The 22,554-nt window shown below is 49.4% G+C and overlaps 1 protein-coding gene across 1 annotated transcript; it reads left to right on the top strand.

Annotated features, from left to right (window-relative positions):
• The first annotated feature begins 3,629 nt into the window (after positions 1-3,629).
• Positions 3,630-21,354, top strand: LOC132387462 (uncharacterized). Its single transcript, XM_059959827.1, has 9 exons — positions 3,630-3,728; positions 10,812-10,941; positions 11,648-11,719; positions 12,647-12,766; positions 14,628-14,744; positions 16,055-16,159; positions 17,896-18,038; positions 19,535-19,599; positions 20,588-21,354. The coding sequence occupies exons 1-9, from the start codon at positions 3,630-3,632 to the stop codon at positions 20,778-20,780; spliced, it is 1,044 nt and encodes a 347-aa protein (XP_059815810.1). The 3' UTR covers positions 20,781-21,354.
• The last annotated feature ends 1,200 nt before the right edge of the window (positions 21,355-22,554 follow it).

Raw genomic sequence — 22,554 nt, 5'->3', positions numbered from 1 at the left:
GTGAGGCGCATGTTGTCCCCTTCTTCAAAGAGGTTAGTAGGGGTAGTCCGAGTATTTATAGACCAGTAAGCCTTACGTCTGTGGTGGGAAAGCTGTTGGCAAAGATTCTTACTGATAGGGTCTATGGGCATTTAGAGAATCACTGTCTGATCAGGAACAGTCAGTATAGCTTTGCGAAGGGCAGGTCTTGTCTAAGAATAGACAAAAGACAATAGATGCAGAAGTAGACTATTCGGCCCTTCGAGCCTGCACCGCCATTTTGAGATCATGGTTGATCATCTACTATCAATACCCGTTTCTTTGCCTTTTTCCCATAACTCTTGATTCCCCTATCCATATCTCTTTTTCCTTCTTCAAAGCATATAGAGAATTGGCCTCCAGTGCCTTCCGAGGCGGTGCATTCCAGACCCCACAACTCTCTGGGAGAAGAAGTTTTTCCTTAACTCTGTCCTAAATGACCTACCCCTTATTCTCAAACCATGCCCTCTGGTACTGGACTTTCCCAACATCTGGAACATATTTCCTGCCTTATCTTGTCCAATCCCTTAATAATCTTATATGTTGCAAACAGATCCCCTCCCAATCTCCTTAATTCCAGCCTGTACAAGCACAGTCTCTCTTACCTCTCTGCATAAGACAGTCCTGTCATCCCAGGAATTAACCTTGTAAATCTATGCTGCACTTCCTCTACAGCCAGGATATACTTCCCTAACGCTGGAGACCATAACTGTACACAATACTCCAGGTGTGGACTCACCACGGCCCTGTACATGTGCAAGAGGATCTCCTTTCTCTTGTACAAAATTCCCTATGTAATAAAGGCCAATATTCTATTAGCCTTCTTCACTGCCTGCTGCACTTGCTCATTCACCTTTAGTGACTGATGAACAAGGACTCCAAGATCGCTTTGTATTTCTCCCTTACCTGACATTACACCGTTCAAGGAAGGCTGATAGTGTTCTTTAAGGAGGTGACCAGGCATATTGATGAGGGCAGCGCAGTGGATGTAAAATCTACATGAATAAAATATGGGTAAAATATGGGTAGAAGGGCTTGTTGGCAAGTTTGCAGACGACACAAAAGTTGGTGGCGTTGCGGCCAGTGTTGCAAAATCCCGAAAATTGCAGAGAGACATTGATAGGATGCTGTACTGGGCTGAGGAGTGGCAGATGGAGTTCAGCCCAGAAAAGTGTGAGGTGATGCACTTTGGAAGGACATACTACAATGCAGAGTAGAAAGTAAATGGCAGGATACATGGAAGTGTGGAGAACCAGAGGGATCTCGGGGTACATGTCCACAGATCCCTGAAGGTTGCCTCACGGGTGGATAGTGTAGTTAAGGCAGCCAATTGAGTGTAAGTTTTCATAAGCCGAAGGTCACAGTTTAAGAGTCGCAGCTTATTGATGCAGCTCTGTAAAACTCAGGTTAATCCACACTTGGGATACTGTTTCCAGTTCTGGTCGCCTCACTGTAAGAAGGATGTGGGATCAGAGGACAGGGTGCACAAGAGATTTACCAGTATGCTGCCTGATTTAGAGAGTATGCATTATGAGCAGAGATTAAGGGAGCTGGGTCTTTACTATTTGGACAGAAGTAGGATGAGAGGAGACATGTTAGAGGTGTACAAGATATTAAGAGGAAAAAATAGTATGGACAGCCAACGCCTCTTCCCCAGGACACCACTGCTGAATACAAGAGAACATGGTTTTATGGTAAGTGGAGTAAAGTTCAAGGGGAATATCAGAGGAAGTATTTTTACTCAGAGAGTAATTGGTGCGTAGAATGCACTGCCTGAGTCAGTGGTGGACATCGAGACAGGTTTATGGGGTATTTAATGTGGGGCTTTATATGGGAGCAGGGTATAAGTGTCGGCAAAACATTGTAGGCCGAAGGGCCGATACTGTACTGTATCGTTTTCTGTTATATGTTCTGTACTTTCACATCACACTCTCCCGTGGTCAGACACGTGGTCAACTCCTTGCACAACGTTGGAGTTACTGCTGTCCACTTCCTCCGGATATCGGTTTCTCGCTTCTCAGCTTTTCTACGTCTCTGTGAGTACAGACCGGTCGTGTGGTTTCACACCCCTTCCTCCCAGTGACTGGAAACTCACCACGCATTCACAGCCCTCTTTCCACTCCCCCACCCTCCTCTGTTCTATCTCTGTTCACACATACACTTATTATCTCTGAGACAGACACGCTGTTGGAGACTACAGGAACGCAGAAAAACTGGTAATTGGTGAGAGGGAGAGAGGGAGTGAAGAGGGAGATTCACACTGTGTCTGACCCCGGGAGTGTGTGATGGGACGGTGTGGAGGGAGATTCAGTCTGTGTCTGACCCCGGGAGAGTGAAATTGGACGGTGTGGACGCAGCTTTACTCGGTTTTCTAGCGTAGTTAGTATGTGCTGGGACTGTGTTTTGGGATCATGTCTCCGTGTCAGATCCCGGGAATGTGTTTTGGGAGAGTGTGTTAGGAACTTGCCTGTACGTCTGACAATAGGATAATTTGATGTGGAGTGCATAAGGAGCTTCACTCTTGATGCACTACACGCCGGACCCGGACGGTTAGGAGGGATCTTCGCTTTACACCTGACGCCGAGAATGTGTGAAGGGCATATATAAGACGATGCCCATTCTGTGTCGGACTACCCACGGAGTAAGTGACGCTGAGGAGAAAGCATCACTGTTTATTGTTCCTATTTTTCAGAGCAGACGATGGGGCGAAGGAGCTTTGTTCAAACTCTGCTCCAAAGCGTCTTGTAATAAACTCAAATGAGCAATTGAGTGGTTAACTTATTCACACAGGAATAACATTCCCTCAACTCCATCCCATTTCGTACTTCTGTGGTCAGACACACTGAGATGCTCCCTCCACACCGTCCCATCACAAGCTCCCGGGGTCAGAAACATAGTGAAACTCCCTCCCCGACATCCCATTACACACTCCCGGGATCAGACACAAAGATAATCTCCCTCCACACCGTGTTATCACACCCTCCCGGAGTCAGACACAGAGCGAAGTCCCCTCCACATCGACCCATTACACGCTCCCGGGGTCAGAAGCACGGTGAAGCTCCCTCCAAGAGGTCCCATTAGACACTCCCGGGATCAGACACAAAGAGAATCTTGTAACGCACCGCCCCAGCACACAAGTCCAGGGTTAGACACAGAGTAAATCTCCCTCCACACTGTCCCATCACACACTCCTGGGGTCAGACACAGAGTAAATCTCCCTCAACACCGTCCTATTAGACACTCACGGGGTCAGACAAGCATTGTACCTCTCTCCTTACCGTCTTATCAAATATTCCCGGCGTCAAACACATGGTGAATATTCCTCCACGCTGCCACATAACACACTACCGGTTTCAGACAGCGAGTTTAACTGCCTCCATTTGCCTCATGGAAAACGGTAAAAAAAAAACAGAGAGGACAGAGAACATTGTTAACTGGGGAACGATAGATTATGAGGCTATAAATTTAGAACATGCGTGTGTGAATTGGGATGATGTTTCTGCAGGGAAATGCACTGTGGACATTTGTTCGATGTTTACAGATCTTTTGCAGGATATTAGGGTTAAATTTGTTCCAGTGAGGAAGATATAGAATGGTAGAGTGAAGGCACGATGGTGACAAGTGCGGTGGAGAATCTAGTCAGGAGGAAGAAGCCAGCAGACATGAGATCTTGGAAGCAGGGATCAGATGAGTCTATTGCGGAATATTGGGTAGCAAGAAAGGAGCTTAGGAAGGAACTGAGGAGAGCACGGAGAGTGTAAGAGACGGCGTTGGCGAGAAGGGTAAATGAAAACCCCAAGGAATTCTTAAATTATATGAAGAGCAAAAAGATGAGATGCCTAAAGATAGGAGCGATTAGAGATAAAGGTGGGAAGATGTGCCTGACGGTTGTGGAATAGAGTGAGGTCATCAGTATTTACTTGTCTTCAGCATTCAACAATGTGAGGACAATATGAGTGAGGTTGATGTTCTGGAACACGTTGATATTAAGGGATAGAAGGCGTTGGAGTTGTTAAAATATGTTAGTCTGGATAAATGCCCGGGGCCTGTAGGAATAGTCCCCAGGATGCTTCACGAGGCGATGGAAAACATCCCTGAACTTCTGGCTACGATCTTTATTTTCTTGTTGTCCACGGGAATGGTACCGCAGGATTGCCGGGAGCAACATTTTGACCCTTCTTCAAATAGGTTAGTAGGGATAGTCCGAGTAATTATAGACCATTGAGCCTTACGACTGTGGTGGTCAAGCTGTGTGTAAAGATTCTTACAGATAGGATCTATGGGCATTTAGAGAATCATGGTCTGATGAGGGACAGTCAGCATGGCTTTGCGAAGGGCAGGTCGTCTCTAACTAGCCTGATAGAGTTCTTTAGGGTGGAGACCAGGCATAAAGATGAGGGCAGCGCAGTGGATGTAAAATCTACATGAATTTTGGTACGGCATTTTACAAGTTTCTGTACGGTAGGCTTATTCTGAAAGTCAGAAGGCATTTGGTACAGGGAGGCTTATTGAGGTGGATTCTGAATTGGCTTGGCTGCAGAAAGCAGTGTGTTGTGGAGCATGTGTAGATTCGGATTGGAAGGCTGTGACGTGTGGTGTCCAGCAGGGATCGGCACTGGGAACTCTACATTGCGTGATTTTATTAACGACCTAATGTTGGGGTAGAAGATGTGGGTTGGCAAGTTTGCAGACGACATAAAGGTTGGTGGTTCTGCGGACAGTGTAGAAAAATCTAAAACGATTGCAGAGAGACATTGATAGGATGCAGAAGGGGGCTGAGAAGTGACAAACGCAGTTTAACCCGGAGAAATGTGAGGTGGTAAACTTTGGAAGGGCATACTACAAGGCAGAGTAGAAAGTAAAAGGCAGGATACATGGAAGTGTGGAGTACCAGAGGGATCTCGGGGTACATGTCCACAGATCTCTGAAAGTTGCCTCACGGGTAGATAGTGTAGTTAAGGCAGCTAATGTAGTATAAGTTTTCATAAGCCGAGGGGCAGAGTTTCAGAGACGCGGCTTCTTGATGCAGCTCTGTAAAACACAGGTTAGCCCACACTTGGGATACTGTGTCCAGTTCTGGTTGCCTCACTATAGGAAGGATGTGGACGCATTGGAAAGGTTGCAGAGGAGATTTAGAAGGATCCTGCCTGTTTTAGAGAGTATGCAATATGAGCAGAGATTAAGGGATCTAGGGTTTTACTCTCTGGACAGAAGTAGGATGAGACGAGACTTGTTAGTGGAGTACAAGATATTAAGAGGGAAAGGCAGAGTGGACAGCCAGCGCCACTTCCCCAGGACACCACTGCGCAAAACAAGAGGACATAGCTTTAAGGTAAGTGGAGCAAAGTTCAAGGGGGATATTAGAGGAAGGAATTTTACTCAGAGAGTGGTATGTGCGTGGTGTGTACTGCCTGAGTCAGTGGTGGAGACATATACTTTAGTGACATTTAACAAACTAGTAGACAGCTATGTGGGGGAATTTAAGATGGTGTTTATATGGGAGCAGGGTATAAGGGTCAGCACAACATTGTGGGCCGAATGACCAGTACGGTGCTGCATCGTTTTCTGTTCTATGTTCTGTACTTTCACATCACACTCTCCCGTGGTCAGACACGTGGTCATCTCCTTGCACAACGTTGGAGTTACTGCTGCTCACTTCCACCGGACATAGATTTCTCGCTTCTGAGCTTTTCTACGTCTCTGTGTACAGGCCAGTCGTGTGGTTTCACAACATTTCCTCCCAGTGGCTGGAAACTCACCACCCCTCCACAGCCTCTTTCCACTCCACCACCTTCCTCCGTTCTATCTCTGGTCTCGCACAAACTAATTATCTCTGAAACAGACAGACTGTTGGAGACTCCAGGAACGCCGGAGTACTGTGATTGGTGGGAGGGAGAAAGGCAGTGAAGAGGGAGATTCACTCTGTGGCTGTCCCCGCGTGTGTTTGATGGGACGGTGTGGAGGGAGATTCAAGCTGTGTCTGACCCCACGAGGGTGTGATGGGACGGTCTAGAGGGAGACTCCCTCTGTGTCTGACACCTGCAGTGTGTGATGGGACGGTGTGGAGGGAGATTCAATCTGTGTCTGACCCCGGGAGTGCGTGATGGGACGGTATGGAGGGAGATTCACTCTGTCTGACCACGGGAGTGCGTGATGGGACGGTGTGGAGGGAGATTCACTTTGTGTCTGACCCAGGGAGTGTGTGATGAGATGGTGTGGAGGGAGACTCATTCTGTGTCCGACCCTTTGAGTGTGTGACGGGACGGTGTGGAGGGAGGTACCCTCGGTGTCTGACCACGGGAATGTGTCTTGGGACGGCGAGGTGGGAGATTCACTGTGTGTCTGACCCCGGGAGAGCGTGATGGGACGGTGTGGAGGGAGATTCACTCTGTCTGACCCCGGGAGTGCGTGATGGGACGGTGTGGAGGGAGATTCACTGTGTGTCTGACCCAGGGAGTGTGTGATGAGATGGTGTGGAGGGAGAATCACTCTGTGTCCGACCCGGGGAGTGTGTGATGGGACGGTGTGGAGGGAGGTACACTCTGTGTCTGACCCAGGGAGTGACGGGACGGTGTGGAGGGAGATTCACTCTGTGTCTGACCCCGGGAGTGCGTGATGGGACGGTTTGGAGAGAGATTCACTGTGTGTCTGACCCAGGGAGTGAGTGATGAGATGGTGTGGAGGCAGAATCACTCTGTGTCCGACCCTGGGAGTGTGTGATGGGACGGTGTGGAGGGAGATTCACTCTGTGTCGGAACACGGGAGTGTGTGATTGGATGGTGTGGAGGGAGATTCACTCTGTGTCTGACCCTGGGAGCGTGTGATGGGACGGTATGGAGGGAGATTCACTCTGCGTCTGACCCCGGGAGTGTGTGATGGGACGGTGTGGAGGGAGATTCACCCTCTGTCTGACCCCGGGTGTGTGTGATGAGACGGTGTGGAGGGAGATTCACTCTGTGTCTGACCCCGGGAGTGTGTGATGGGACGGTGTGGAGGGAGATTCACTCTGTTTCTGACCACGGAAGTGTGTGATGGGACGGTATGGAGGGAGATTCACTCTGTGTCTGACCCCGGGAATGTGCTTTGGGAGACTGTGTTGGAAACTTCTGTCTGTCTGCCAACAGGACTATCGCATGAGAGAGTCGAGAGGGAGCTGCACTTTCTCTCTTAACCGCTGAGTCTGTGTGATCGGGCGGCTCGGAGGGACCTTCACTTTGCAACTGAAGTCGTGAAAGTGTGATGGGCTGGTAGGAGCGATTCCATTTTCTCTGTCTGCCTACCGGCGAATGCAATGGACGGTGTGCGGAGAGATTCACTATTCATTGGTCCTATTTTCGAGAGCAGACGATTGGGAGCAGCAGCCTTGTTCTAACTCTGTTTGCCAGCGTCTTGTATTAAATTCAAAAGAGGAAAGGATATTTGTGAGAGATACACACCAGAATGAAGCTCCCTCTATACTCTCCAATTACACATTCCCGGGGTCATACACAGGGTGTATCTCCCTCCATTTTGTCCTATCACACTCTCCCGGTGTCAGGCACATGGTGAATCCCACTCCCCACCGCCCAGTTGCAAAGGCCTGGAGTCAGACATATGGTGAATCACTTTCCACACAGCCCCATTACACACTCCGGGGACGCAACAGAGAATATTGTCCCTGCACGCTGTCAAATTAAACTCTCCTGGGGTGAGACACAGAGTGAATCTCCCTCGACACCGTTACATCACACACTCTCATAGTCAGACAGGGTTTAACTCCCTCAGTTTGCCTCACTGAAAAGGGTAGAATCAGAGAGTGGTACCGGAAGACTGGAGGGAGGAGAATGCTGTCCTCTTCTTCAAAGGGTTCGAAGGGATTGTCTGGATGATTATAAACCAGTGAGTCTGACGTCTGTTGTGGGAAAGTTGTTGGAAAGGATTCTTAGGGAAAGAATCTATGCTCATTTCGAGAATCATGCTCTGATCAGGGATAGTCAGCATGGCTTTGGGAAAGGCAGGTCGTGTCTAACAAGCCTGATAGAGTTCTTTGAGGAGGTGACCAGGCATATAGATGAGGTAGTGCATTGGATCTATTTCTACACGTATTTTTTGTAAGGAATTTGACAAGGTTCCAATATGCAGATATATTCAGAGAGTCAGAAGGCATGAGATCCAGGGATGTTTGGCCAGGTGGATTCAGAATTGGGTTGCCTGCAGAAGGCAGAGGGACGTGGGGGAGGGGGTACATTCAGATTGGAGGGTTGTGACTAGTGGTTGTGACTGGAACCCTTACTTTTCGTGGGGGTAGAAGGACTGGTTGTCAAGTTTTCAGATGATGCAAAGCTTGCTGGTTTTATAGATTGTGCAGGGAACTGTCGAAGATTGCAGAGAGACATTGATAGGATGTAGAAGTGGGCTAAAAAGTGGCAGATGGAGTTCAACCCGGAGAAGTGTGAGGTGGTACACTTTGGAAGGACAGACTCCAAGGCAGAGTAGAAAGTAAATGATAGGATGCTTGATACTTTTGGAGGAGAAGAGGGATCTGGGTGTACACGCCCACAGATCCCTGAAAGTGGCCTCATAGTTTAGTCGCGGCTTATTGATGCAGCTCTGTAAAACATTGGTTAGCAACGCTCGGGCTTTACTATCTGGAGAGAAGGAGGATGACAGGAGACATGAAAGACGTGTACAAGATATTAAGAGGAATAGACAGAGTGGACACCCAGCGCCTCTTCCCCAGGGCACCATTGCACAATACAAGAACAATTGGCTTTAAGGTAATGGGAGCAAAGTTCAAAGGAGAGATCAGCGGAATGGCTGTTACTTAGAGAGTGGTTGGTGCGTGGAATGTACTGCCTGATTCAGTGTTGGAGGCAAATACACAAGTGAAAATTAATAGACTACTAGACAGGCATATGAGGGAATTTACGTTGGGGGTTTAAATGGGTCGGTCAAAACATTGTGGGCCGAAGGGCCAGAGATTAGCTGCATCGTTTTCTCTTCTATGTTCTATACCGTCCAATCACACACTGTAAATGACAGGATACTTGGTAGTGTGGAGAAGCAGAGGGATCTGGGGTTACATGTCCACAGATCCCTGAAAGTTGCCTCACAGGTAGATAGGGAAGAAACGAAAGCTTATGGGGTGTTAGCTTTCTTAAGTCGTGGCATAGAGTTTAAGAGACACGGGGTAATGAAGCAGCTCTATAAAACTCTGGTTAGGCCACACTTGGAGTGCTGTGTCCAGTTCAGGTCGCCTACCGAGGGGAAGGATGTGGAATCATTGAAAAGGGTTTAGTGGATATTTACCAGGATGCTGCCTGGTTTAGAGAGTATGCATTACGAGCAGAGATTGAGCTCTCTGGACTGAAATAGGATGAGAGGAGATATGTTAGAGTTGTACAAGATATTAAGGGGAAAATATAGAGTGGACATCCAGCGCTTCTTCCCCAGGACACCACTGTTCAAAACAAGAGGACATGGCTTTATGGTAAGTGGAGCAAAGTTCACGGGGGATATCAGAGGAAGGAATTTTACTCAGAGCGTGGTTGGTGTGTGGAATGCACTGACCGAGTCAGTGGTGGAGACACATACTCTAGTGACATTTAACAGACTACTAGACAGCTATATGGGGGAATTAAAGTTGGGATTTTATATGGGAGCAGGGTATAAGAGTCGGCACAAAATTGTGGGCAAGAAGTGCCAGTATTGTGTTGTATCGTTTTCTGTTCTTTGTTCTGTATCGTCCCATCACACACTTCAGGGGTCAGACATGTGGTCAACGCCTTGCACAAAGTTATTGCTGCTCACTTCCACCGGATATCGATCTCTCGCTTCTCAGCTTCTCTCCGTCTCTGTGTGGACTGGTCGGTCGTGTGGTTTAACAACATTTCCTCAGAGTGACTGGAAACTCATCACCTGTCAACAGCCCTCTTTCCACTCCCCCACCTTCCTCTGACCTTTCTCTGGACTCACAAACACCTATTATCTCTGAGACAGACACACTTTTGGAGACTACGGGACCGGTGTAAAACTGCTGATTGCTGGGAAGGAGAAAGGAAGTGAAGAGGAAGATTCGATCTGTTTGTGACCCTGGGACTGTGCAATGGGACAGTATGGAAGGTGCTGCACTAATGTCTGATCCCGGGAGTGTTTGTTCGGCCGGTGCCGAGACGCTCTCTCTCTCTGTCACACACACACACACACACACACACACACACACACACACACACACACACACACACACACACACACACACACACACACACACACACACACACATTCACACACTCATACACACAACCGCTATAGCACATCGCCTCCCGCACTATCACCCCTTTCTCCACTACCCTCACCCGCCTTTCAAAAGCCCCCATTTCCTTTCATTTCCCCCCTTGCATTCAGTGGAGGATGTGAGATAGAAAGGGAAGGAGTGGAGGAAAAAACAGAGAGCTGGAGAGGGGGGTGAATTTGAATCTCTCCAGCAATTCTCCCACTCTATTTCTACACCTCTCTCTCCATTCCCGCCCCTTGTTTTTGCCTTCCCCTTTTTTCAGTGATACCCTTTTCTAACCCATGTAATTTACGACTCTCTTTCTGCCAAACCTTAACATTCCCCTCACTCTCCCTCCCTCTGTTTCTCTCCACTCGCACTATTCTTCTCCCCGCGCCACTCTAATCGCTACAGACCAACCCCTCTCACACCCTCAATCTCCCTCTTCCCCAGCGCTTCCCCCCTCTGCTCTCGGCTCCTCTCTTCTTCAGCCGCTCATCCGGGGTCTGTTGATTTCGCTCTGATCCACTTGTCAACATAGGCTTCCTCTGACAACGGTTACTTCCCCTCGCTGAGCTCAGAGACACAGAGGGCCATCGACAGAATGGACAAGAGCGAGACTTTCAAGAAGAAGCAGCTCGCAAAACCGGACTCACTGTCTCCATCGGGAGGTGAGTGGGGCAGAGATGGAGGGAGGGAGTTTCAGTGTCTTTCTAACCCGGTGAGTTTGTAATGGGGGTTGTGGAGGTGGCTTCACTCTGTATACGACACCGGGACTGTGTAATGGAACGGAGTGGAAGTAGCGTCACTCCTTTTCGGATCACGAGACTGTAGAATATAAACAATAAAATAAACATATATCAATTACAGCACGGAAACAGGCCGTCTCCGCCCTTCTAGTCCGTGCCGAACGCTTATTCTCACCTAGTCCCACTGGCCCGCACTCAGCACATAACCCTCGATTTCTTTCCTGTCCATATACCTATCCAATTTTACTTTAAATGACAATACCGAACATGCCTCTACCACTTCGACTGAAAGCTCGTTCCACACAGCTACGACTCTCTGAGCATAGAAATTCCCACTCCTATTATTCTTAATCCTTTGCCCACTAACTCAAATCATGTCCTCTTGTTCGAATCTCCCGTTCTCTCAATGGAAAAAGCCTATCCAAGTCAACTCGATCTATCCCCCTCATAATTTTAAATACCTCTGTCAAGTCCCTTCTCAAACTTGTACGCTCCAAAGCGCAGTCTGTCCCACATTATGGTACAGAGTGAAGGAAGATTTAACTCTGTGTCCGGCCCCGGGAGTGTGCGATGTGACGGTGTAGAGGGAGCCTCACCCTCTTTCTGACTCTCACTGTTCTGTCCCCAGCTAAACCTGATGTATCGTATATGGAACTTCATTTCAAATCCCTCTCTGTTCCCCGGGTCCGGACGAATGGAGGTCAGTTTCACTTTATTGGTTTGACTCTGAACAGATGATGTGAATCTTCAAGTCAAGCAATGTCATCCCAAGCGTACAGTTAACCTTGATTGTTCCCTGTCAGACAATAGGTCAGGAGCAATGCGTGCGGGACTGGATGTGAGACGGGCTCTATGGGAGGGTCGGTGAGTAGGGAGAGCGCTCTGTGAAGGGTCGGAGTGGAGGCAGAGCAACAGGCGGGGCGGTACAGAGGGAGGGCTGTGGAAAGGAATTAGGAGTTTCTCTGTGTGGGGTCGGTGCAGAAAATGCGATGTAATTTTTGTGTGGTGGGAGTAACGTGAGAGGGGGTTAAACTGGGGGCACTGAGGGGAGGTGTGTGATGGGGCGGGTGCGGGAGCAGGGAGTGCTGTGGCATGGTCGGTGAGCAGGAAACACCTTGGGAAGAGTGGCGAGGAGGGAGTGGAGTGGCAAGATTCAGTGAGAAACAATAACTTTATAAAATGCGTATAACGCTGACCCCGTTCTAAACCAACTCTCTCATCACTCTCTCTCCTCTCTCTCCCCTGCCTCCGTCTTTCTTCCCCTATCTCTCACACACTGATCCTCTCTCATCTTCTTTTCTTCCTACACTCTTTCCCTGCCGCACACTCTCACGCTCTCCCCTTTCCCAACACTTCTCTCTGTTTTTCCACATCTCTCCCGTTCTACGACTCCTGCTCTCTCCGTTGAGATTCCCCTCTATCTACCTACCTTTCCCCATTTTCCCCGTTCCCACACTCTCTGCTCCCTCTTTCACATTCCCCCGATTACACATCTCTCCTTCTCGCAGACTCCTCTCTCTCCTCTGCTCTCTTCTCTTTCACCACGACTCTCTCCGCAACTCTCTCCGTCATTCTCTACCGCTGTCTGATTCTCTCCCTGACCTGCTTGTCCGACTCTCTCTTCCAGATGGTCTGATCTCCACCTACACAGAGGTGAACTTTCGAAGAGACGATCCCTTCATCGACGAGGACGAGGATGCTCACATCACCTCGGGACCCAGAGGGATGCCAACTACTGCACAAACAGGTCAGAGTTCACAGTAGTGACGCCATTCAGGAAGGGTCAGATGTTATTTGCCCAAGTGTTTCAAATTTTAATGCATCTGCGAGCACGTTCCAACTCCTGTCTGTGATGTGTATAAATCATCGGGTTGAATTTGCAGACGGGTGTGTTGGTGAGTTGCACATGATGTGAAGACGGGTGATCTTGTGGATCATGTGGGAAAGTGGCAAACAAAAGAGTTCATTGCGGCAGAGATCAGGCACAGATCCGGCTGGAGAATGGAAGGGCTTAGTCCGTCATGTATCCGATGTGTGGGAAAATAACACACCGGGCAAACAATAATACAACTGTGAAAAATAATAAACTCTTAATCCAGACGGCCAATTCCCCGTGTGTCCCATGGATCATAATCTTCTGGACAAGCCTCCCATGAGAGACCCAGTGAAGCGCCCAAATGAAGTTGATGGAGATAGGATCCACGACTCCAACTTAATCAATAGCATAGGAGACAGAAAAACACCTCTGGAATCAGTCAGACACTTGTCAGCCTTTGCTGAGTTAAGGAATTTGGACTATCAGCGGTTACGGCTGAAAGTAACTGAGGATGTCAGTGCCATGGATTAATTCTCATGGCCCGGTTGGAATGCAGCCTCGGGTTCTGAAGGAAGTAGGCGGAGAGATTGCCGAGGGATCAACAATGATCTTTCGGGAATCGATAGTGTATTTGGATTTTCAGAAGGCCTTTGACAATGTGCCGCACATGGGGCTGCTTCGGAAGATCAGAGCCCGTAGAATTACAGGGAGGTTTCTAGCTCGGGGGGAGCATTAGTTGATTGGCAGAAAAGAGCGAGCGGGAATGAAGGGATCCTATTTTGGCTGCCTGCCGGTTACCAGTGGAGGTCCACAGGGGTCCGTGTTGGGACCGCTGATTTCGACAATGTCTGTCAAAGACTTGTGCAGAATTTGCAAAGATAGGTGGAGGAGCGGGAATTGTTGACGAAACAGAGAGCTTACAGAGGGACGCAGTTAGTTTAGGGGAATGGGCAAAGAAGAGGCAAATGAGACACAATTTTGGAACGTATATGGTCGTGCACTTTGGAGGAAGAAATAAACAATCGGACTATTATACAGATGGTGAGAGAACTCAAAATGCAGATTTGCAGAATGACTTGGGAGCACCAGTTCAAGATACCCTAAAGGTTAACCCCCAAGTTCAGTTGGTGGTGAAGAAAGCGAATGAGATGTTGACATTCAGGTACAGAATATAAGAGCAGGGATCTGATGTTGAGGCACCAAAAGGCACTCGTGAGACCACACTGAGAGCATTGTGTGCGGTTTTGGGCTTCTTATAAATACTGACATCGGAGAGGGTTCGGAGATGTTTCACGAGAATGATTCCAGGAATGAGAAGGTCGTTGTTTGAGGAACATCCGGCAGCTCTTGGGCTGTATTCCCTGGAGATCAGGAGAATGAGAGGGCGTCTCATAGAAACGTACCGAACCCTCAAAGCCTGGAGAGATTAGATATGGAAATGTTATTTCCAATGGTAAGCGATTCTATGACAAATGGCCATGACTTCCGGATTGATCGACGTCCTTTTAGAACTGAGATGACGACAAATTACTTTATTCAGAGGCTGTTAAATCGGTGCAATTTGTTGCCACGAGCGGCTTGAAAGCCAAATTATTTGGTGCATTTAACGCAGAGAGAGATAGGCTCTTGATTAGCCCGGGCATTAAAGGGTATCGTGTGTAGGCATGGGAGTGGGGATGACTGGAATAATTACTTTCGCCCTTAATTGAATGGCGGGGCAGACTCAATAGCCCAAATGTCCACTCCCTGCTATTATATCTTATGGTCTCATGGTCTTGTGGTCTCCCCACAGCTGCGCATGAACAACAGTCGAAAGTGAAGATCGGAAATAGACCGTACCGTCTGATCTGCCTACTCTGCCTAGTTACAGCCGCCCTCATCGTGACAGTGGCCGGTCTCTTGATCCACGGTGGGTGGAACCGGCTCCCGGTAGTGTCAGACCATAAGTAAAGGGAGTGGAATGAATTGTTATTAGAAAACACCACAGTGACACCGACACGCCCCTTACCGTAACACCGGTTAAAACCCATCAACACAACACTGACACACCCCAAAACGTGATAAAGACACAGCCTTTACCGTAACACAATCAAGACTCGTCCTGACACCGACTCGCCATTCATCATAACATCAACAATGCTGTCACGGTATCGGTCTTCAACGAGACACAAGAACACTCCTGACCGCGACACTGACACGACCATCGCCGTGACACACACATGGCAGTCACACTGACCGCAACGCACCCCTCACTGTTATATAGACATGCCTCTGACGGTATTACTGATAGACTGCTCAAGGCGACTCCGAAACATACCTCACAGTGACAGCGACACGCTCTTTACCGTGACACAGAGGTACCGTACACCGTGACAACTTCATTCTCCTCAACGTGTTCCGCTACACACCGCATCGTAACAAACACTCAGAAGCCAGTGTAACACCCCTTACCGAGACAGTATTCCCCCTCAACATAACACCGATGTACCACTCATTGAGGCAATTACCCACACCTCACCCTGACACAGGCAAACCCATGAACTGATACCGATTGCTGAATCCACAATTACACCTACATAGTACTCTCAGTGACACCGTCGGACCGCTCAGCGTGACACTCTGACACACACCGTGACCACCGTGAAACAGATATACCCCCGCTCTGTGAGTCCAGCATACCCCAGACCATGACACAGATACACCACCAACCGTGATCCCACCAACCCCTCACCAGGACATTTCCCTCGCCTTGACATCGAGATACACTTCGTTGTGATCCGGCACAACTCCCGCCGGGGAACAGAAACACCTATCTCAGTGACACCGAAACGTCCCTCACAGCAACCGGCCATGCCCACCACAAAACCGTCGAGGGCCCCCATGACAACAACAACAGAACGTTCACCGGGACATTGATAATTCCTCAGCGTGACACAGACACGCCGCTCAACGTGGCGCCGAAGCCTCTCATTGTGCCACAAGAACATCCTTCACTGTTCCACCCTTCACCGTGACACCGATAAAACACTCTCTGTGACACAATCTTTAGCGTGACACTGAGTCACGCGTCACTGTAAACGCTAAACATCCTTCACCATGCCTCTCAGTATCACAGATACGTTAGTCTAAGGTCAGCTCCGACCGAAAATTACAATGAGTTAAACTCATCCCTTCAATCCAAACTTTCCTTGCTCAACTCTAATCTGTCTTTTCTTACAGGAATGCACAGCGATCTCCGTCACCAGTTCTCTGAGATGGAAACGAAGTACAGATCTGTCAACGAAACCAAGGCTCAAATCTGTGATTTTTTGACCAGTAGAAGAGGTGAGGCATCATCCCCCTCTTTCACCCGCTCCTCATCACAGGGCAGGTATGGAGAGAGGAAGCGTCACTCTGTGCGTGGAATCTGGAGCGTGTAAAGAGATAGTATGGAGGATGATTCACTCAGTGTATGACCTGGTGAGTGTGTGATGGGGCTGCCTGGAGGAAATTTCAGTCTGTCACTGAATCCAGGAGGGTGTGATGGGACGTTGTGGAGATGGATTCATTCTGGGTCTGATCACGCAATTGTGAGACTTACCATTTTAGCTTCACTCTGTGTCTCACTCCGGCAATGTCTGATGGGACAGTATGGATCCAGCTTCACTCCGTGTCTGACAGCGGGATTGTGTGTTGGGACAGTGCAGAGTGACGTTCATTCTATGCTTCGCCAGACTGGGTGATTGGATATTGTGGAGATAGTCTGAATGTGTGAGCGGAATTTCGCTTTGTGTGTGAACACAGGGGAGTGTGATGGGACGGTTCAGAGACAAACAGACTCTGTGACTCTCCAGGAAGTGTGCGATGGAACGTAAGGAGGGAGATTCACACTGTGTTAGACTCGGGAGAGTGTGATGGGACCCTGTGGACGCAGATTCCCTCTGTGTCTTGCATTTTGCGTTGAGAACTTGTAGAAGGAGAATCACTTGGACATTGTGGAAGGATCTCAATTAAGTTCGCTTACACAGGGAGTGTGTGAGGTGCAGTGTGGAGGGACCTTCACTCTATGTCTGACACCGGGAGTGTGTTATGAGACTGTGTGGAGGGAGTAACACCCAGAATCTGACTCCACATCTGACCGTTGGAATGAGTGATGAGGACATGGAGTTAATGTATGCTGTCATGGGAAACGGAGAAAGAGCTTCACGAATGTCTTTCTCCGGGTGTCAGGAATCGTTTAGTACTGAAAGAGCTACTCTGTGTCTGATCCCTGGAGTATGCGAATGGACACTGTGATTGCTGCTGAACTCTGTGCCTCACTCCGGGAATGTGTGAAGGCACGCTGTGGAGGAAGCTTCTGTGTCTGGTCTGGCTGCAAGATCGTGTGATTTGACAGTAACCAGCGTGCAGTCTAATCCTGCGTGTGTGTGTGAAAGAAAGAGAGAGAGAGAGAGAGAGAGAGAGAGAGAGAGAGAGAGAGAGAGAGAGAGAGAGAGAGAGAGAGAGAGAGAGAGAGAGAGAGAGAGAGAGAGAGAGAGAGAGAGAGAGAGAGAGAGAGAGAGAGATTCACTCTGTGTCTGACCACGGGAGAATGCAGAATGTGGGGGGAAACGGGCTGTGTGACGAGGCTCAGTGGAGTGGGCACCACTCCACTTCAGGGGTCTCTGATGGGGCGGTGTGGAAGGAGCATCGCTCTGTTTCTGACACACTGAGTGTGTGATGGGATAATGTGTCGCGAGGATCATTCTGTATCCTGCTCAGTGAGTGTATCAGGGGAGTGTACAGATAGCCTCAATCTGTGCCTGATTGGAGAGTCTAAGATTGATGATCTTAGGTGGAGGGAACGTCACTCTGTGCCTGATCCTTTGAATCTGTGATGGGACGTTGTGGAGGAAACTTCATTCTGTGTCCCTCTCCAGGCATGTGCGATAGGAAAGTGCGGAACGAGATTCACTCTGTGTCTTGAATCCGTGAGTGTGTGACGGATGGTTTGGAGGGAAGGTCACCGAGCCTCATACTTGGTAATGTGCGATTGGACGGTGCGGGAGAGATTCACTGTGTTCCTTTCTCCTGATTTCCAGAGCAGGCCTGTTCCAAGGACTTTGTCACAAATACTGACAGGCGGTACTACGTATCCAAATTTGCAACATCTTTCCTAAAAGCGATGCAAGAATGTTCAAAACGTGAATCAAGTCTTCTTGAAATCAATTCCCGGGATGAAGCGGTATGTGTCACAGAACGAGAAGATCCCACAGTAACAAAGGAATCATCACACATACGTGTGGTCAGACACAAAGTGAATCTCCCGCCACAACGTCCCATTACACACTCGCGGGGTCAGACACAGAGAGAATCTCCCTCCACATCGTTCCATCACACAATCCGGGGTCAGGCACAGAGTAAATCTCCCTCCACACTGTCCCATCACACACTCCCGGGGTCAGACACAGAGAGAATCTCCCTTAACACCGTCCCATCACTCACCGGGGTCAGAAACGGTGTGAATCTTCTCGCACACCGTCCCCCCAAACACTCCCGGGGTCAGACACAGAGTGACGCTCCCTCTACACTGCTCCATCACACACTCCCGGGATCAGACACAAAGGGAATCACCATCCACACCGTCCCATCACACAATCCGGGGTCAGGCACAGAGTAAATCTCCCTCCACACCGTCCCATCACACACTCCCGGGGTCAGACACAGAGTGAATCTCCCTCCACACCATCTCATCACACAGTCCCGGGGTCAGACACAGAGAGAATGTCCCTTAACACCGTCCCATCCCTCACCGGGGTCAGAAACGGTGTGAATCTCCCCGCACACCGTCCCCCCAAACACTCCTGGGGTCAGACACAGAGAGAATCTCCCTCCACACCGTGCCATCACACAATCCGGGGTCAGGCACAGAGTAAATCTCCCTCCACACTGTCCCATCACACACTCCCGGGGTCAGACACAGAGAGAATCTCCCTTAACACCGTCCCATCACTCACCGGGGTCAGAAACGGTGTGAATCTTCTCGCACACCGTCCCCCCAAACACTCCCGGGGTCAGACACAGAGTGACGCTCCCTCTACACTGCCCCATCACACACTCCCGGGATCAGACACAAAGGGAATCACCATCCACACCGTCCCATCACACAATCCGGGGTCAGGCACAGAGTAAATCTCCCTCCACACCGTCCCATCACACACTCCCGGGGTCAGACACAGAGTGAATCTCCCTCCACACCATCTCATCACACAGTCCCGGGGTCAGACACAGAGAGAATCTCCCTTAACACCGTCCCATCACTCACCGGGGTCAGAAACGGTGTGAATCTCCCCGCACACCGTCCCCCCCAAACACTCCCGGGGTCAGACACAGAGTGAAGCTCCCTCTACACTGTCCCATCACACAGTCCTGGGGTCAGGCACAGAGTGAATCACCCTCCACACCGTCCCATCACACACTCCCGGGATCAGACACAGAGTGAATCTCCCTCCACACCGTCCCATCACACACTCCCGGGGTCAGACACAGAGAGAATCTCCCTTCACACCGTCCCATCACATACTCCCGGGGTCAGACACAGAGAGAATCTCCCTTCACACCGTCCCATCACACACTCCCGGGGTCAGACACAGAGAGAATCTCCCTTCACACCGTCCCATCACACACTCTCGTGAATAGTTTTCGATTCTCGGCATTAATCAAAGGAATTTAATTTTACAGAGTTTTGTTATCTGCTCTCTTATCCGCCGGAACGTTACTTACTGGATTAGACAATGCGAGACCGGGTGAGATTTGGACTGATCTGGGGTGGCAGTTGGGGAATGACACTGTTTTGAGGGGAGAAAGTGGGATTAGTTTCCGGACTGAGGTAGATTCGTGAGAAGAGGGTGGGGTAATGGAATTTGCTGTCGGGAGAGGATGATACGAGGTTTAGGAGCGTTACGGGTCTGTCGCGGGACAGGGCAGTGAAATATTTTGACGATTGTCAGTGGGCTCCGGGGATTATTTCCCTGGGATTATTTTGGGTACTGACGCAGGGCTGTGGGGATTGTGAGATGCCGTGGAATTAGCTTGGAGTCTGACACAAATCTGTGGGGAGCAGGAGGCAGAGTCGGATTAGTTTGGCGACAGGCCTTGCTCTGTGAGAAAGAGTTATGCAGCAGGATCGGTTTGGGCTCTGACACTGATCTGGGGGAGAGATTAGGACAACTGGATTAGTTTGGAGACCGATACGGGGATGTGGCCACAGAGTCGGTCAGTGGGTCCAGATTGCCGACTGACGCAGGGCTGAGGGAACGGTGAGGGGCAATGGGATTAACCTGGAGACGGACAAAAACAGTCGGGAGGGAGAGGAGCCGTGGGAATGATTCGGAGACCGACAGAGGGTTGGAGGATCGTATTGTGCCGATGAGATTAATTCCGGAACAGCGTATGTCTGTGGAGGGTGGGTGGAAGGTTGGGATACTTGAATTTGTTTGGTGAGTGGAATAGATCTGACGGGAGAAAGTGGCTGTGTTCGATTCGCATTGGCACTGCCACAGGTCTGTAGAGACCGCGGGACGACGGGCCGCAGGCTGTAGGGGAGGTGGTTAGTTGGATTAATTTGGTGACTGTCACAGAGCAGTAGGGAGACATTGCAACACTGGAATTATTTTGGGAACGACCCAGGGCACTGGTGATTGCCCGGATTTAATGGGATTAGTTTGGCAACGGGCTCGTGTTCCGCCGGACCTGTTTCGTCTCTGTTCACATTTTTTAACCATTTATTGATAGGGATGATGCCACTGGTCTGCTGTACAATGTGTCCTCCGGAAGGTCCTTCTGCAGTGCATGCGCATCGAGTGGAGGGAGTGACAATTGCCTTCATGAGAACCACCATTTCATCTGCGAGTATTCTGCCCCCTGCTGGCCGGATATTCCTGAAGAGATCCAGCTTCTCTGTCAACAGCCCGGACAGCCGACTTGAATCAAATGATTTTCCCTTTCTTTCCCTTCCATATCTCTCCTCCACTCTCACTCAGCCCATCCACTCAAAATCCTCCCTGCAGTGTCTGCCCCCACCTGTTACTCTATTGTCCTCTTTTTGCAACCCCGTTCTCCCCACCACACATGGACAAACACCGCTCTCCATCTATCCCCTTCTTTCTCGCCATCCCTCCCCCAGCCAGCTCTTCCTCACTCCCACTATCTTTCTACCCCCTCTCCTCATTCTACTTCCTCGACCTTTCTCCGCCCGTTATTTAACCAGTCTCTTTCAACCTCTTTATAGTTCCCTCCCTTTCCCCCCCTCTCTACCGCACTCTCTCCTTCTCCACTCCGTTCACTCTAACACCTGCCTCCCTCTGATCTCGCTCTTTCTATCTCCTCTCCACCTACTCTGACCTAAATCCTGTCCCGTCTGGGTCGCGATGCCCCAGCTCTGGGTCAAAGTCTATGCGCATACCGTCAGTCTGTGCCCCTCTTGAGTTTATGCAACTCTGTACGCTGCAGCGAATAAAGACCCCTTCCTCTCTCCACCTCTGTTACTCGAGTCCCGGCAATATTCCTGTAAATTTCCCTCTACATTCTTTCCGGCTCAATGGCATTTTTTTCCCAGAGCAGGGCGACCAAAACTGTGCGGGCTCACTGACGTCCTGTCCCACGGCAACGTGACCTCCCGTCACATGTACTCAGTGTCCTGACCAGTGAAGACCAGCGGGCCAACTGTCCTGTTCACTCGCATCGGATGTTTCCTACTAGAATCTCCATTTGATTTATTATCTAAGACTTACATGGACTAGAATTTCTCTGTTTACAGCATCAGTGCGGTGCAAGAATGTAAAATTAATGTAAACTAAACATATTAATAAATACTGCAAAAATGTGGAGTTAGTTCTCGTGCGTTGAAAGATGTGATGGCGCCCTGGAAGAAGATGTCCCATTGCCTCTGTGTGTTTTGGAATTTCTCCCCGTTTAGGCAATGGTCCGCACATTTATTTCTACAACCAATGTGCACGACCATGCATTTTCCAATATTGTGTTTCACTTGCCACTGTGTTTAACATTCTGCTATTCTGTCTGTCCTTCTGCATCCTGCCTTTTTACTGGTTAGTTGGTTGGTGGAGAAGATCAACAAGAATGAGTTATTTCACAATTATCTGGGTTGAACGTCTGACACTTTCTTGCTCAGTTTTCCATCCTACCAATGTCCCGCTGTTACCTCTGACAACCCTCCAGTCTATCCACAACACATCCAACCTTTATGTCATCAGCAAACGTGCTAACCACTCCCTCCACTCCCTCATCCAGTTCATTTATAAAAATCACGAAGAGTAAGGGCCCCAGAAGAGATCCCCGAGACACTCAACAGGTGACTGACCTCCATGCAGAATATGACCCGTCTGAAAGCACGATTAGCCTTCTGGGGGCAATGTCCTCTTTGATCCTGTGACTCCTTACTTTCTCAGCAAGCCTTGCACGGGGTAACCTATCAATTGCCTTGCTGAAATCCACATACACTACATCTACTGCTCTTCCTTCAGCAATGTGTTTAATTCGTTTAGTGCGGATTCGGCCAGGTTGTATTCTGGCAATGATGTACCTGCTAAGTTGGAGCCCAGGCGCTATTTCATTAGAATTGTGGGAGGTTTGGAAGGAGAGAGGAACTTCAGTCTAGAGGATTGGGGACCACACACTGTGAATGGGGAAGAGTGCCGGGTAACCAAGGGGCGGAGACTGACACTGAGTTGAGACTGGGTTTG

Source organism: Hypanus sabinus, unplaced genomic scaffold (assembly GCF_030144855.1).
Source record: "Hypanus sabinus isolate sHypSab1 unplaced genomic scaffold, sHypSab1.hap1 scaffold_189, whole genome shotgun sequence".
Lineage (NCBI taxonomy): Eukaryota > Metazoa > Chordata > Chondrichthyes > Myliobatiformes > Dasyatidae > Hypanus > Hypanus sabinus.
The sequence above is the reverse complement of the archived record's forward strand: the minus strand, read 5'-3'. Positions and strand labels throughout refer to the sequence as shown.